Source organism: Convolutriloba macropyga, chromosome 7 (assembly GCF_964194025.1).
Source record: "Convolutriloba macropyga chromosome 7, txConMacr16.3, whole genome shotgun sequence".
Taxonomy (NCBI): Eukaryota; Metazoa; Xenacoelomorpha; order Acoela; family Convolutidae; genus Convolutriloba; species Convolutriloba macropyga.
In genome coordinates, this window is record NC_134474.1 from 9,634,767 (window position 1) to 9,645,919 (window position 11,153).

The window sequence follows — 11,153 nt, forward strand, 5'->3', positions numbered from 1 at the left end:
AGTATTGGAGAGTTGTTTTTGCTTGTATTTGCGTGGGTGCTTATGTATTTGTGTCTAGGCTGACTTTCAGTAACATCGGCAAAATAAATTTTACTTGATTTGGGTTATAAAGTCTTATGGGTTACATCCTCAACCAACAAAAAATTTTATATGAGATTCAGTTCCGATGTTCATTTAATTGATGAAATCAACTTTGATAATGCTTGGTTTGGGCTGCTGTGTTCGTTACTGGTAGCGTGGACCATTGATTTCCATAAAAACAGCTGCAAAATGTTTAATACTTGAAACTTGAACTTTTACAAAAAATTTATCGAAGTTTTTACGGCCTTATCCCATTTTTGCCCGTTAAATGGAATAGAGAAGTTTTACTTAAACGGACAAAAATTACTCGGTATTATTGTTACTATTTTTCTGTTTGGTACTTATGTATTATGCCTTAAGTACATCAGGTGGTTATAACTTTTGTAAATCCAATTTTAGGTTTAGTGCATTTTTTGGATCTCACTTTAAGTTCAAATATGCACTACGAAAGATGGTTTCTTTGAAAAGTATAATAATAATAACCGATGTTCAGCAAAATTTTATTCCTTCAGCAATGCGTTGAAACTTCTTCAAGTTTGGTGGTTTGATTTTAAAGGTTCATTTGTTCTCAAAATGAAATCAAATGAAAAGTGGCGTGTTAATTTACTCTTTGCCTAAAATTTTCGATAATTCGTATGTTTACATTATACAATTTTCACAACTATATATTGTTTTTACAATTATTTTTTTCTTCGTTACAACCGTTCAACATACAGACTAGCCAATCTTGACTTCTATTCTGAATTTTACTATGAAATGTCTAAGAATGGCACGATTAGAATTCTGAACAATGAGAAAAGCAGATGAAATACTACAAATTAGTAGTTGTAAATTGCTATGAGAACCGGTCTGGGATATGCACAGGCCTGAGTCTCACAAAAATTCAGTACTGACTCATGAAAATTTCATATGACCATAGTTTTGATCATGGCATCTATTGAACATTTCCTTGTAAAATTCAGAGTATACTTCCTTGTGATTTCAAAACTGATTTCGCTTACGCTTTCATCTTTGCCACCTTTGAGCATTTATTACCCTAAAAGAGAAACGAGAATATTTCTCTTATGTGGTATGAAAAGAAACAAGGCGGCTCGGTAATGTGCAATCGCACATAAGGTTCCGACCCCGCTCATCCACAATTTTGGCATAATTGTCTACCAAATGAGGGACAGATGGAAAAACACAAAAAATTCAAGTATTTTTCAAAAAAAACTGGTGTATGAACAAAAAGATAGCCTCCAAAGCAAATAACTCAGTGGAGTAAAAAATGATGCATTAGATTGATGAGATATACCGATATTAAGGAAAGCGAGCGAAGACGAACGGCAAAATCAAACAACAACAACAAACATTAATTACATCAAAAAATTTACGTCCGTTTTAAAAACAAAACTTAATAACAAAGTCAAAATAGAGTCAGAAAAACTGAAAAAAAACAAAATAACTTGTAATTCACCAGAAAAAAAATGGTTATTCAGCAGTTCATAATAAAGCTTGGTAACAGTTAGACAAAAAAGAACAGAAACTATAAAAAGAAAATACGCTCAATTTTTTTAAATAAAAAACAATTAATTTCAAAGTAATGAAAACCATTAGGAATCAATTAAAATATCCCTTAGGTTTAACATTACCAATGCTTCTATTAAATGGAATTAAGAACTCTTGGTATTCAATTTTCTATGCATTTACAAAAAGAACAACAAAAAACAACAAACTAAAAATCAATTAAAACTTGCCAGAAAATGCTTTGGAAGCCGTAAAACCATACTTTGAGCCCCAAAATATGTTTAATTGCACCTCCGTCGAACACTGATAAATGTATTATGTGGCCACTCATTAATGAAAATAAGCAACAATTAGACAAAAAAGAAAAAAATGCAAAATTATTTAATACTTGTTTTTTTTCGAAAAAAATTTATTTCCAAACACATAAAAGCCATCAATTACAAAAAGAAAAATTTGAACAGGTTCGTTTATTCTTCCCAAAAGAAGCCCTTCAGACCTGCAATTATCCAGAATATGTCTTACGTCTACAAAAAGAACGTCAAATATGACAAAAAACAAAAATTCCTTTACTTTTTTTTGTGATAAACCCGTGTGGAAGCCAGAAAAGTCATAAGGAATTATCTTAAAACATTAGATTTTGTGACACCAATACCTTTTGACACCTTCTTTTGTAATGTATTATATGACCTCTCATTAAAGAAACTAGGTAACAATCAGACCAAAAGGAAAAAGCAAGATTATGTAATACTGGTTTTTATCGAAAAAAATTTATTTCCAAAGACATGAAAGCCATTAATTACAAAATGAAAAAATTGAATAGGTTCGTTTATTATTCCGAAAGAAGTTCGCGAGACCAGCAATTATCCAAAACAAGTCTTACGTCTACAAAAAGAACATCAAATATGACAAACAAAAAATTTTTTTTTGTGAAAAACCCGTGTCGAAGACAGTAAATTCATAACGAATTCTCTTAAAACATTAGATTTTGTGACACCAATCCCTTTTAACATCTTCCCTTGTAATGTATTATGTGACCTCTCATTAATGAAACTAGGTAACAAATAGACCAAAAAGAAAAAAGCAAGATTATGCAATACTGGTTTTTATCGAATAGAACTTATTTCCAAAGACAAAAAAGCCATTAATTACAAAATGAAAAAATTGAATCGGTTCGTTTATTATTCCAAAAGAAGTTCTCGAGACCTGCAATTATCCAAAACAAGTCTTACGTCTACAAAAAGAACGTCAAATATGACAAACAAAAATTAATATATTTTTTTTTGTGAAAAACCCGTGTCGAAGCCAGTAAATTCATAACGAAATGTCTTAAATTATTAGATTTTGTGACACAAATCCTTTTTGACACCTTCCCTTGAAATGTAATATGTGACCTCTCATTAATGAAACTATTTAACAATTAGACCAAAAAGAAAAAAAGCAAGATTATGTAACACTGGTTTTTATCGAAAAAAATTTATTTCCAAAGACATGAAAGCCTTTAATTACAAAATGAAAAAATTGAATAGAATCGTTTATTCTTCCAAAGGAAGCCCTCGAGACCTGCAATTATCCAGAACAAGTCTTACGTCTACAAAAAGAACGTCAAATATGACAAACCAAAATTAATTTATTTTTTTTGTGAAAAAACCGTGTCGAAGCCGGTAAATTCATAACGAATTCTTTAAAAACATTAGATTTTGTGGCACCATCCCCTTTGACATCTTCCCTTGACAAAAATAATGTCATCTTTAACCTTTAATTAACGAGACCAGATAACAAACAGACAATAAAAGGAACAAAATTGCGAAGTTGAAATGTTTTTTTTTGGAAAACAATTGTTTTCAAAATCATAATAGCCATTATCTATCTTCTAATATCGGAACATCGGCTCACCTACTCTTCCAAGAAAAGCCAATCGAACGGGGTCATTGTACAGGAAATTATTTACGACTAAAAAGACAAAGTAAAAACGACAGTTAAAGACAAAATTAAAAAATTCAATTAAATTCTTCGATAAAGTACTGTCGAAGCAGTAAAGAACCACAATCTATATCTTTAAGGGTTTAAATAATATCATATGTGCATTATTTTGAACGCCAAAATGTGATATTTGAACAGACAACAACGTGATAATTTGACAAAGCCAGAATACCATAACTTAAGGCGTAAAACTGCAATACAGACTGAAGTTGAATTCAGCAGAAAGAAGCAGCACTCTTTGATTAAGCTACAAGTTGACCAAATCAAGAGAAAAATGGAGGCAAATTTCAATAAGCCATTTTTTATTTAAAAATCAAATATTTTGAAAGTCAAAACGACCATAAGCTTTCAAGCAATCAACTGGATAAATCAGTTTTGAGTTAATTAGGAAGCCAATAGGACCTATCACTAGTGAGCTTTGATTTGAAATGTTCTGTTATTTAATTAATATAAAATGATCGATTTTTTTTAATAAAAAAACCGACTGACGACAATCCGAATTATCTTTGGATTGTAACGGCCCAAGATTGGTAGAGAACTAGTTCTGCTAATGTTGATTGTCCATTAGGAATATTCAATTTTTGGAATGTCGTTTATATAGATATTTTTTAAGTTAAAAAATCAAAAATAAATGCTGCGGTTTTGATAATCAACGAATAAAGTTAGCAAAAAACGGCAAAGTTTTATTTACAGAGCACTCTCAACGGCAGTTGAAGTGGAATCAGCCCCCTTTTCAGTCTACAAAGATTGTGTTAGTGTCGTTTGGGTGTGCACTTCCTGCAAATTTAATCAGAGTGAACTAAAGAAACTTATTTCGTGCTGTTTTTGATGAAAAAGTCTGAATTTTGTGAAATATTTAGCCGGAATTTGTGATTAAAAAATTCAATGAAAATAGTCGACAATATATTTTGACGTTGAACGTAAAATCAACCACATTTTCTTGAATTTTTTTTTAATTTTATCAAACTTGGCGAAATTTTAGTCAAAAATTCCGAAAAAAGGTGAATGAAATCAACCGAATTCACTCTATTTTCTCGAAAGTTTAAACCTCGATATCTCCCTGTCAAAAACGAAAATCAAAAAATGTTTTTAATTCCATTTTCTACGCTGGACAAGCTTTCTAATGATACCAGTCTCAACTCTCTACGATGAATATATCGATCGGCCAAAATTGACTGAACAAAAAAAACCCCATTTGAGTATATAGTTCCTCCCCCCCTCAAGAGGGGTCGGAACAAATACGGGGATTTGGAGATTAAAGCAATTAGATTTGGAAATTAAATGTGGCAATATGAACATAGCATTGGACTCTAATAATCGACTTTAACATGAAGGATCCCCAACATCCAGGTGATAACGAGGCCCTTGAAAGGGGGCCAGTTGGCCTACTAGTGTCCTCGCTTGTGCTATATATTAAAATATCCTAAAAAAGAAGATTTTATATTAGAATATCCAAAAAAGGAAGATTTGAGAATTTCGTATTCAACTGATATCTTTCGTGCTGATGTCGCACAACTAGCTCTAATAGTTCTGCTGGTTCTAATAGCAATTCCTTTTGTACTTCGCTTGAATATCAATTTAACATAATAGAGTCTTGGCTGGTGCTACATTTTATAAAATTTCGGTGCTAAATTTATAAAATATTGGACATTTTCTCTCAATTTCCTTACAATGCGATTAGCAAAGTTCGAATGTTTCAATCATTTTAATGCGAAAATGGCATGATTTTAGGAACTTTTCAGCCATTACCCATAGTTTAATTGGCATAGAGCGGAAATTTAGCATACGCCCGTTTAGCGGACGTATGCTATAATGGCTGAAGTGGCTACGTCTATATGCCCACTAAACGGGGGGGGGGGGGGGGGGGGGTTATAATGGGAAGGACCCGAAAATTAGGGTCATATTTATTCATTTTTTCAAAAAAAGCAGCATTTGAAACGTTGTCAATTTTTACGGGGCGGGGTGCTATCGATCATGGGATGGAAGATCCTGTTTTTCTTTAATATTCATTTTTTTTGTAAGCTATGATTTGCAACTAGATTTGATCCAAAATTTTGTACTTTATACAATGGAGACTTCCGTCTCTTTCGTCTCTCTTCTCATTCTGGCCGCACCTGCACTCCCCGCGAGACTGTTCAAATTGTCAACAACCTGTTGGGCAACATCGAAAGTCGCATCCACGGTGTTGTTCAGGAGGGTTCCTGCGCCCTCGACCAAGTCGTGCCCTGTTGCTTGGGCTTGTTTCACTGCGCTGTACGCTTGCTCCTCGGCTACTTCTAGGTTTGTGCCGGCTTGTGTCAAGATTTGTTGACCCAAGACCTGATAACAAATATCAGCCAGAAGTTGACTTCTATGAATTTTCGGCATCGTAAAATTTGCAGGCTGCGTATTTTAAGCAGAACTACGTGACTCTGCAGAAATCACTTTGAAACTCTACGCGGTTCCTAATAAACGCCAGAAGTCAAGCAGAGTCTGGATCTTGGATCTTTTCCGTTTCTGCCCCCCAGCTTAGTGGGCGCATATTATTTGCAACCCCCAGGCGCACGTGCCATATTTTCACTATGATGATTTACTATGTAATGGCACGTGCTCTGTAAGTGGGGAGCATAAGGTACTGGGGGGGGGGGGGGTAAACGGAAAAGATCCCAGAGTCTTATAACTTATACGCCTGACTTGACTGACTGCTTTGTTTGACTTCATATATTTTTGGCTAAAATTTCGCTGCTTTTAGCATTGATGTGGCTTAAATAGGTAAAATTCGATCACAAATCATCTCCTATCAGAATCGGAAAACCAGATAACCAATTTAATGAACTTAAAGGAAAGGAAACTACTTTAGTTATGATCGGGCTTGACAATTTTAATATAAGTTTAATTTCATATTCGTTAAATTTGCATGCAATTATTCTTTTTCCCTGATTCGCCTTACATAGTACCGGGATATACAACACATAATTTGTATATGGGGGCACCAAAACACTGGGGAGGGGAAACAGAATACCCAAAAACCCAATGTTTCTAGGTGAAACGTCGACCCGGGTAGATTTTAGGTTGAATGAATCACATCATAGAGTCACTAGGTGGGCTGTTGGTTCAATATTCTTTCTGTTTCTGTAGAGTATTCTGGTACATGTACCAATACGACAACGAGTATAAATTGGGCTGACAATTCAAGTTCAAATATTGTTGGGCTGGATCCAAGAAAAGATCCGATATTTTAAAAGTGCCTGGTATTTTCGCCTCGTCCCAAGATAGATGATTATGCATTCATACCTGAGCTTGCTGGGCGACTGCTTGACCCTGTTTGACAGCCTCCTCAGCAAATTCCTGCGCGTTTTCAGCGAATTCCTCAGCTTGAGCCTGGGCTGCCTTTGCCTGTTCTGAGTTGGGCTGCAATGCCTGGGCAATGCCCTGAATGAGTGTGGCTAAAATGAAATCGATTCAGGAATCAATGTTAACTATTATTGATATATGATGTATTATAACTATATAATATATAATATAATAAGTTATATATAATAGTTATAATATTATATATATATATATATATATATATATATATATATATATATATATATTTATATATATAATAACTATTATATTATGATTATTGATATATTATTGATATATGTTAACTATTCATCGGTTTTGGTCAGAAAAAAATCCGCGTAAATAAACCCTCACGGAAGTGAACCCTCATTTGACTATTAAACAGCTGTGATATGAAAATATCACAACCCAAAAAATGATCACGCCCGAAATTCATTATTAATATGGGGTTCATTTACTTTTATAATCAGAGTAGTTTTTTCCCGTAGGTTTGTTTCCGATTTTTTACTGTTTACTTTTTGTCTTTTCTGCCAGGAAAAAAAGGTAAAAAAGTGGCCAAAACACGACAATCAGACAATTTTAAGGAGTAAAAAAGCGTTGAAAGGATGAATTAGTTCTAAAACATCAAATTCGCTTTACTTTTTCTGCTCAATATTCCATAATTTTTTTTTGAAATTTTCCACCACTTAAATATGTGTTTAAGTGGGGAGTAAATATTGATAATAAAAACTTTCAAAAATTACTAAAATTTAAATATTTTTAAATTTTTACAAGAAAATTATGCTCATATGAAAAAATTAGGGTCCCAAAAGAAAAAATCTGCAAAATTTTACCATTTGTTGACACAGCCAGTGAGAGAGCTAAGCACAAGAGAAACGTCTTCATCATTTTGTTTCAATCTGGTGAAAAATCCTCAAATTTATGAATTATGAAAAATTTACAAATTATCAAAACTCAATGTTGATAACTCAATTTAGATCGAAAAAAGTGAGAAATGGGAACGTGAATTGAAACCAACTGCAGCTCAAGTGTTAGCAGATTTCATCTTAAAAAAACAGATTGAGATTAATAACTATCACTAAGTTATATCTAGTTGTCATATTAAAAACGTGAAAGCCAGTATTGAAAAAAATGTTCAGATATCAAATATGTAAAACTCATGGATTTAATTGACATTTATTTCAATTACTTATGGTGTAAATGATTGAAAATTGCGAAAATCGGGTAACTTTTGAAAACAATCTGGTTCGGTACTCATAGGTGAGTCACGTGCCATTTTCCTAAAGGTCATTTAAGCTGTGAACAAACTCTTTTTTATTATTAATTGGTTAATGATTATCACATGTGGTCAAAACCATGCTGAATAGTCAGTCAATACCATTTCATTTTTTCTATTCATATTTGAACATCTTAAATATACTCTGAGCTTTTTCGTTTTCATGAATATTAGTTATACCTTCCAAATTCAACACCTAATAGCCACAGAATTATGACGACAAGTACAGAAAAATTCAGAAGCTAAAAAGTATTCTACCTGCAGAGGGCAAACTTTATAAATCTAAAATAAATCTTGTTAAATTACGCAACGAGAAATTTCCGGACGGTAACAACAAGACAAATCAGTTTATATAACATTGAGTGACTCAAATCTAGCAGAATTGTAATCACACTGTTTTCCTGAACCAATGGAAGTGCGAGTTGGAACTCTTTCTTTGTACATTTGCAGAACATTTTTTTGCATTGAAAAGCATATGATAATTTGGTCCCTAAAAACATCGGAATCTATATGTTTTGACAGATAAAATTCTAACAGCATCTCTGTGGCCATAAGATTGATCGGTTCAATTTTTTCTGAAAAATATCTGAAGGCAGCTAGATGTGATTTTAACTTTTTTGATTTGGTTTGAGTAAAAAAATAAAAAAACATTTGATGAAAATTTCGAAACTTTCATATTTTTTATCCCAGTTCAATTAAAATCTATTTTTCAATTGTGAGAGCATCATAATTACGCAGATAAACCGGAAGTTGCACCTTTCAATCTATCTGTAAAAACTTTAGATTTTCGTTGAATATAAAAACGTTAATTTTTATTGAATTGTTTGCAAAAAACAAAAATTCAAAAAATTTTTCTTTTTAGCAATATATTGTTTTGTTAATCGGTGACATCCTTGAGCAGTAAGTTGCTGTAATATTTTGAAAAAAAAACATGAGGCACTGAATAACATATTTTTATCAGAAAAAGTAAGGTTCTCATTTTAACTTCTATAGAAACTATGTGATCTCTAAATTTCCCTGGCCTATATTTTTTGAGCAAGCTAATCCACGAGGTGAAGAAATTGTTCCCCGACCACTGGGTTTTTGAGATATTTGTTCCGACCAACTTTAGTGGGGGGAGGAACTATATACTCAAATGTATTTTTTTGGTCAGTCAGTTTACGCCGTTCGATATATTCATCGTAGAGGGTTGTGAGTGGTACCGTTAGAAAGCCTGTCCAGCATACAACATATATCTAAAACTATTTTTTTAGTTTTGCTTTTTTTCACGGAGTTATCGAGGTTCAAGATTTTGAGAAAATTTGATTACGATGTATCATTTAATTTTGATATATTGATTTTTTGTCAAGTTATTGAGATCCACAGTATTTGGAACAATTACATGTTCCCTGTGGACAGACAACAAAAGCAATAGATTTAATCGCTGTTTTTTTTTAAAGTTGATTTGATTTGATTGTGGTTTGATTTGTTTTCTTTTTTTGTATTTAGCGTAGAAAAGCAAAAAAAATGCAGATTTTTTTAAAGTCATTGACTGAATACAATCCGGCAGAATAAAATTTTTTGAACTAAAATTTTATTCATCCGGATTGTATTCAGTCAAGGACTTAAAAAATCTGCATTTTTTTGCTTTTCTACGCTAAATAAAAAAAAAGAAAACAAATCAAATCGCAACATATTAATCAGAGGTCCTATTGATTTTTAGAAAGAATTTTGTCTAGACAAAAGCCTATGGTAGTTTTAACTTCTAAAAAATATCTTTTCAAAATAAACAGGGGCCTATTGAGCTCTGTCATTTTTTTCTTTTTTTTTGGTCAACATGTAGCTTACAGTCAACAAAAACAGATCACATCGTCCTTCTCATGAGTGGAAATTAATATTTATGCTTGTTTTCATTTTTAAGTAATGGTCTTTCTGCTTAGATCCTAAGAGTTCTCACAAAAAAATTTTGATTTTTGGACGTTTTTCAAACTTTGAGATGCTTTTTCTTGTCTTGTCATGATATTGACAGTTAAGACATCACATTAATGGCAAATATAAAATGGCAAAAAATACTATTGAACAAATCAAATTTTCACTGAAATTTTTTTCTTATTATCTGCATTGACACCGTCTTATAGCAGAATTTCATAGAATAAATCGTTTTAAATCATTTTTCTCGTTTTTATTGTAGCCGTATGATAAAATCTGGATGATTTCAGGTCGTAGTGGCTTCCTATGGATGAGAAACGCAATCTATTTACTGACTTCAGTTGATAGCAAAATTTTTTCTTGACTTGGAAATCAAATGTTTTCCAAAAAAAATTTTTAGTTTTTTTAATGCTGTTTTTTTGTCTACTTGTTAAATAGTCTCAAAAATTACAGGTAGCATATCAAAATATTGGTGCTAAAGAAAAACAAGATTAAACATAATGGAGGATTTTAGTGCTTAGCTTATTTTTCTAACTGCTTCGATACCCGTTTGACGCAAAATTTTAATTTAGTTTTCCTTATTTTTTTCTCTATTGACACAATGAATGACCGATCACAATTGGTTTTTGAAAAAAAAAGAACCTGTTTAATGATTTCAGTTAACAGCTATTGTTTTAGTGACTTTGAATTACTGTTTTTGAAAACAAGATCGTAACTTCTCCATTGCTTGTTCATTATCACACTAATTGTTACCTAGTCTCATCATTCAGAAGTCACATATCTCAATTTTGGTGTTCAAATTAGGTGTAAAGCAATATACATTATTCTTAAGTTCTCCATTTTTATTCATTATTATACTAATTGTTATCTAGTCTCCATATTCAGAAGTCACACATCTAATTATTGGTGTTCAAAATAGGTGTAATGCATTATGCATTTTTACGGAACATATTAGGGTTTTAACGGTTTCGACGCTTTTTGCTTTTCCAAACATTAATGGAGTTCGTGTTTTTTTTTCGGAACTTGTCGTTTGTTTTTGTAGACGTCGGATGCATTCTGGATAATGACAGTT

General features: G+C 32.2%; 1 protein-coding gene across 1 annotated transcript in view; it reads right to left on the reverse strand.

Annotated features, from left to right (window-relative positions):
* The window catches only part of LOC142342078 (uncharacterized), a 9,625-nt gene extending 1,730 nt beyond the window's left edge, over nucleotides 1–7,895 (reverse strand). The window contains exons 1-3 of the mRNA XM_075393259.1: nucleotides 7,731–7,895; nucleotides 6,841–6,992; nucleotides 5,628–5,886 (exon numbers count right to left, since the gene is read on the reverse strand). Of these exons, the coding sequence (XP_075249374.1) occupies nucleotides 5,629–5,886; nucleotides 6,841–6,992; nucleotides 7,731–7,785 (465 nt within the window). The 5' untranslated portion in view covers nucleotides 7,786–7,895 and the 3' untranslated portion in view covers nucleotide 5,628. The remainder of the gene's footprint in view (nucleotides 1–5,627; nucleotides 5,887–6,840; nucleotides 6,993–7,730) is intronic.
* Between the last annotated feature and the right edge of the window lie 3,258 nt (nucleotides 7,896–11,153).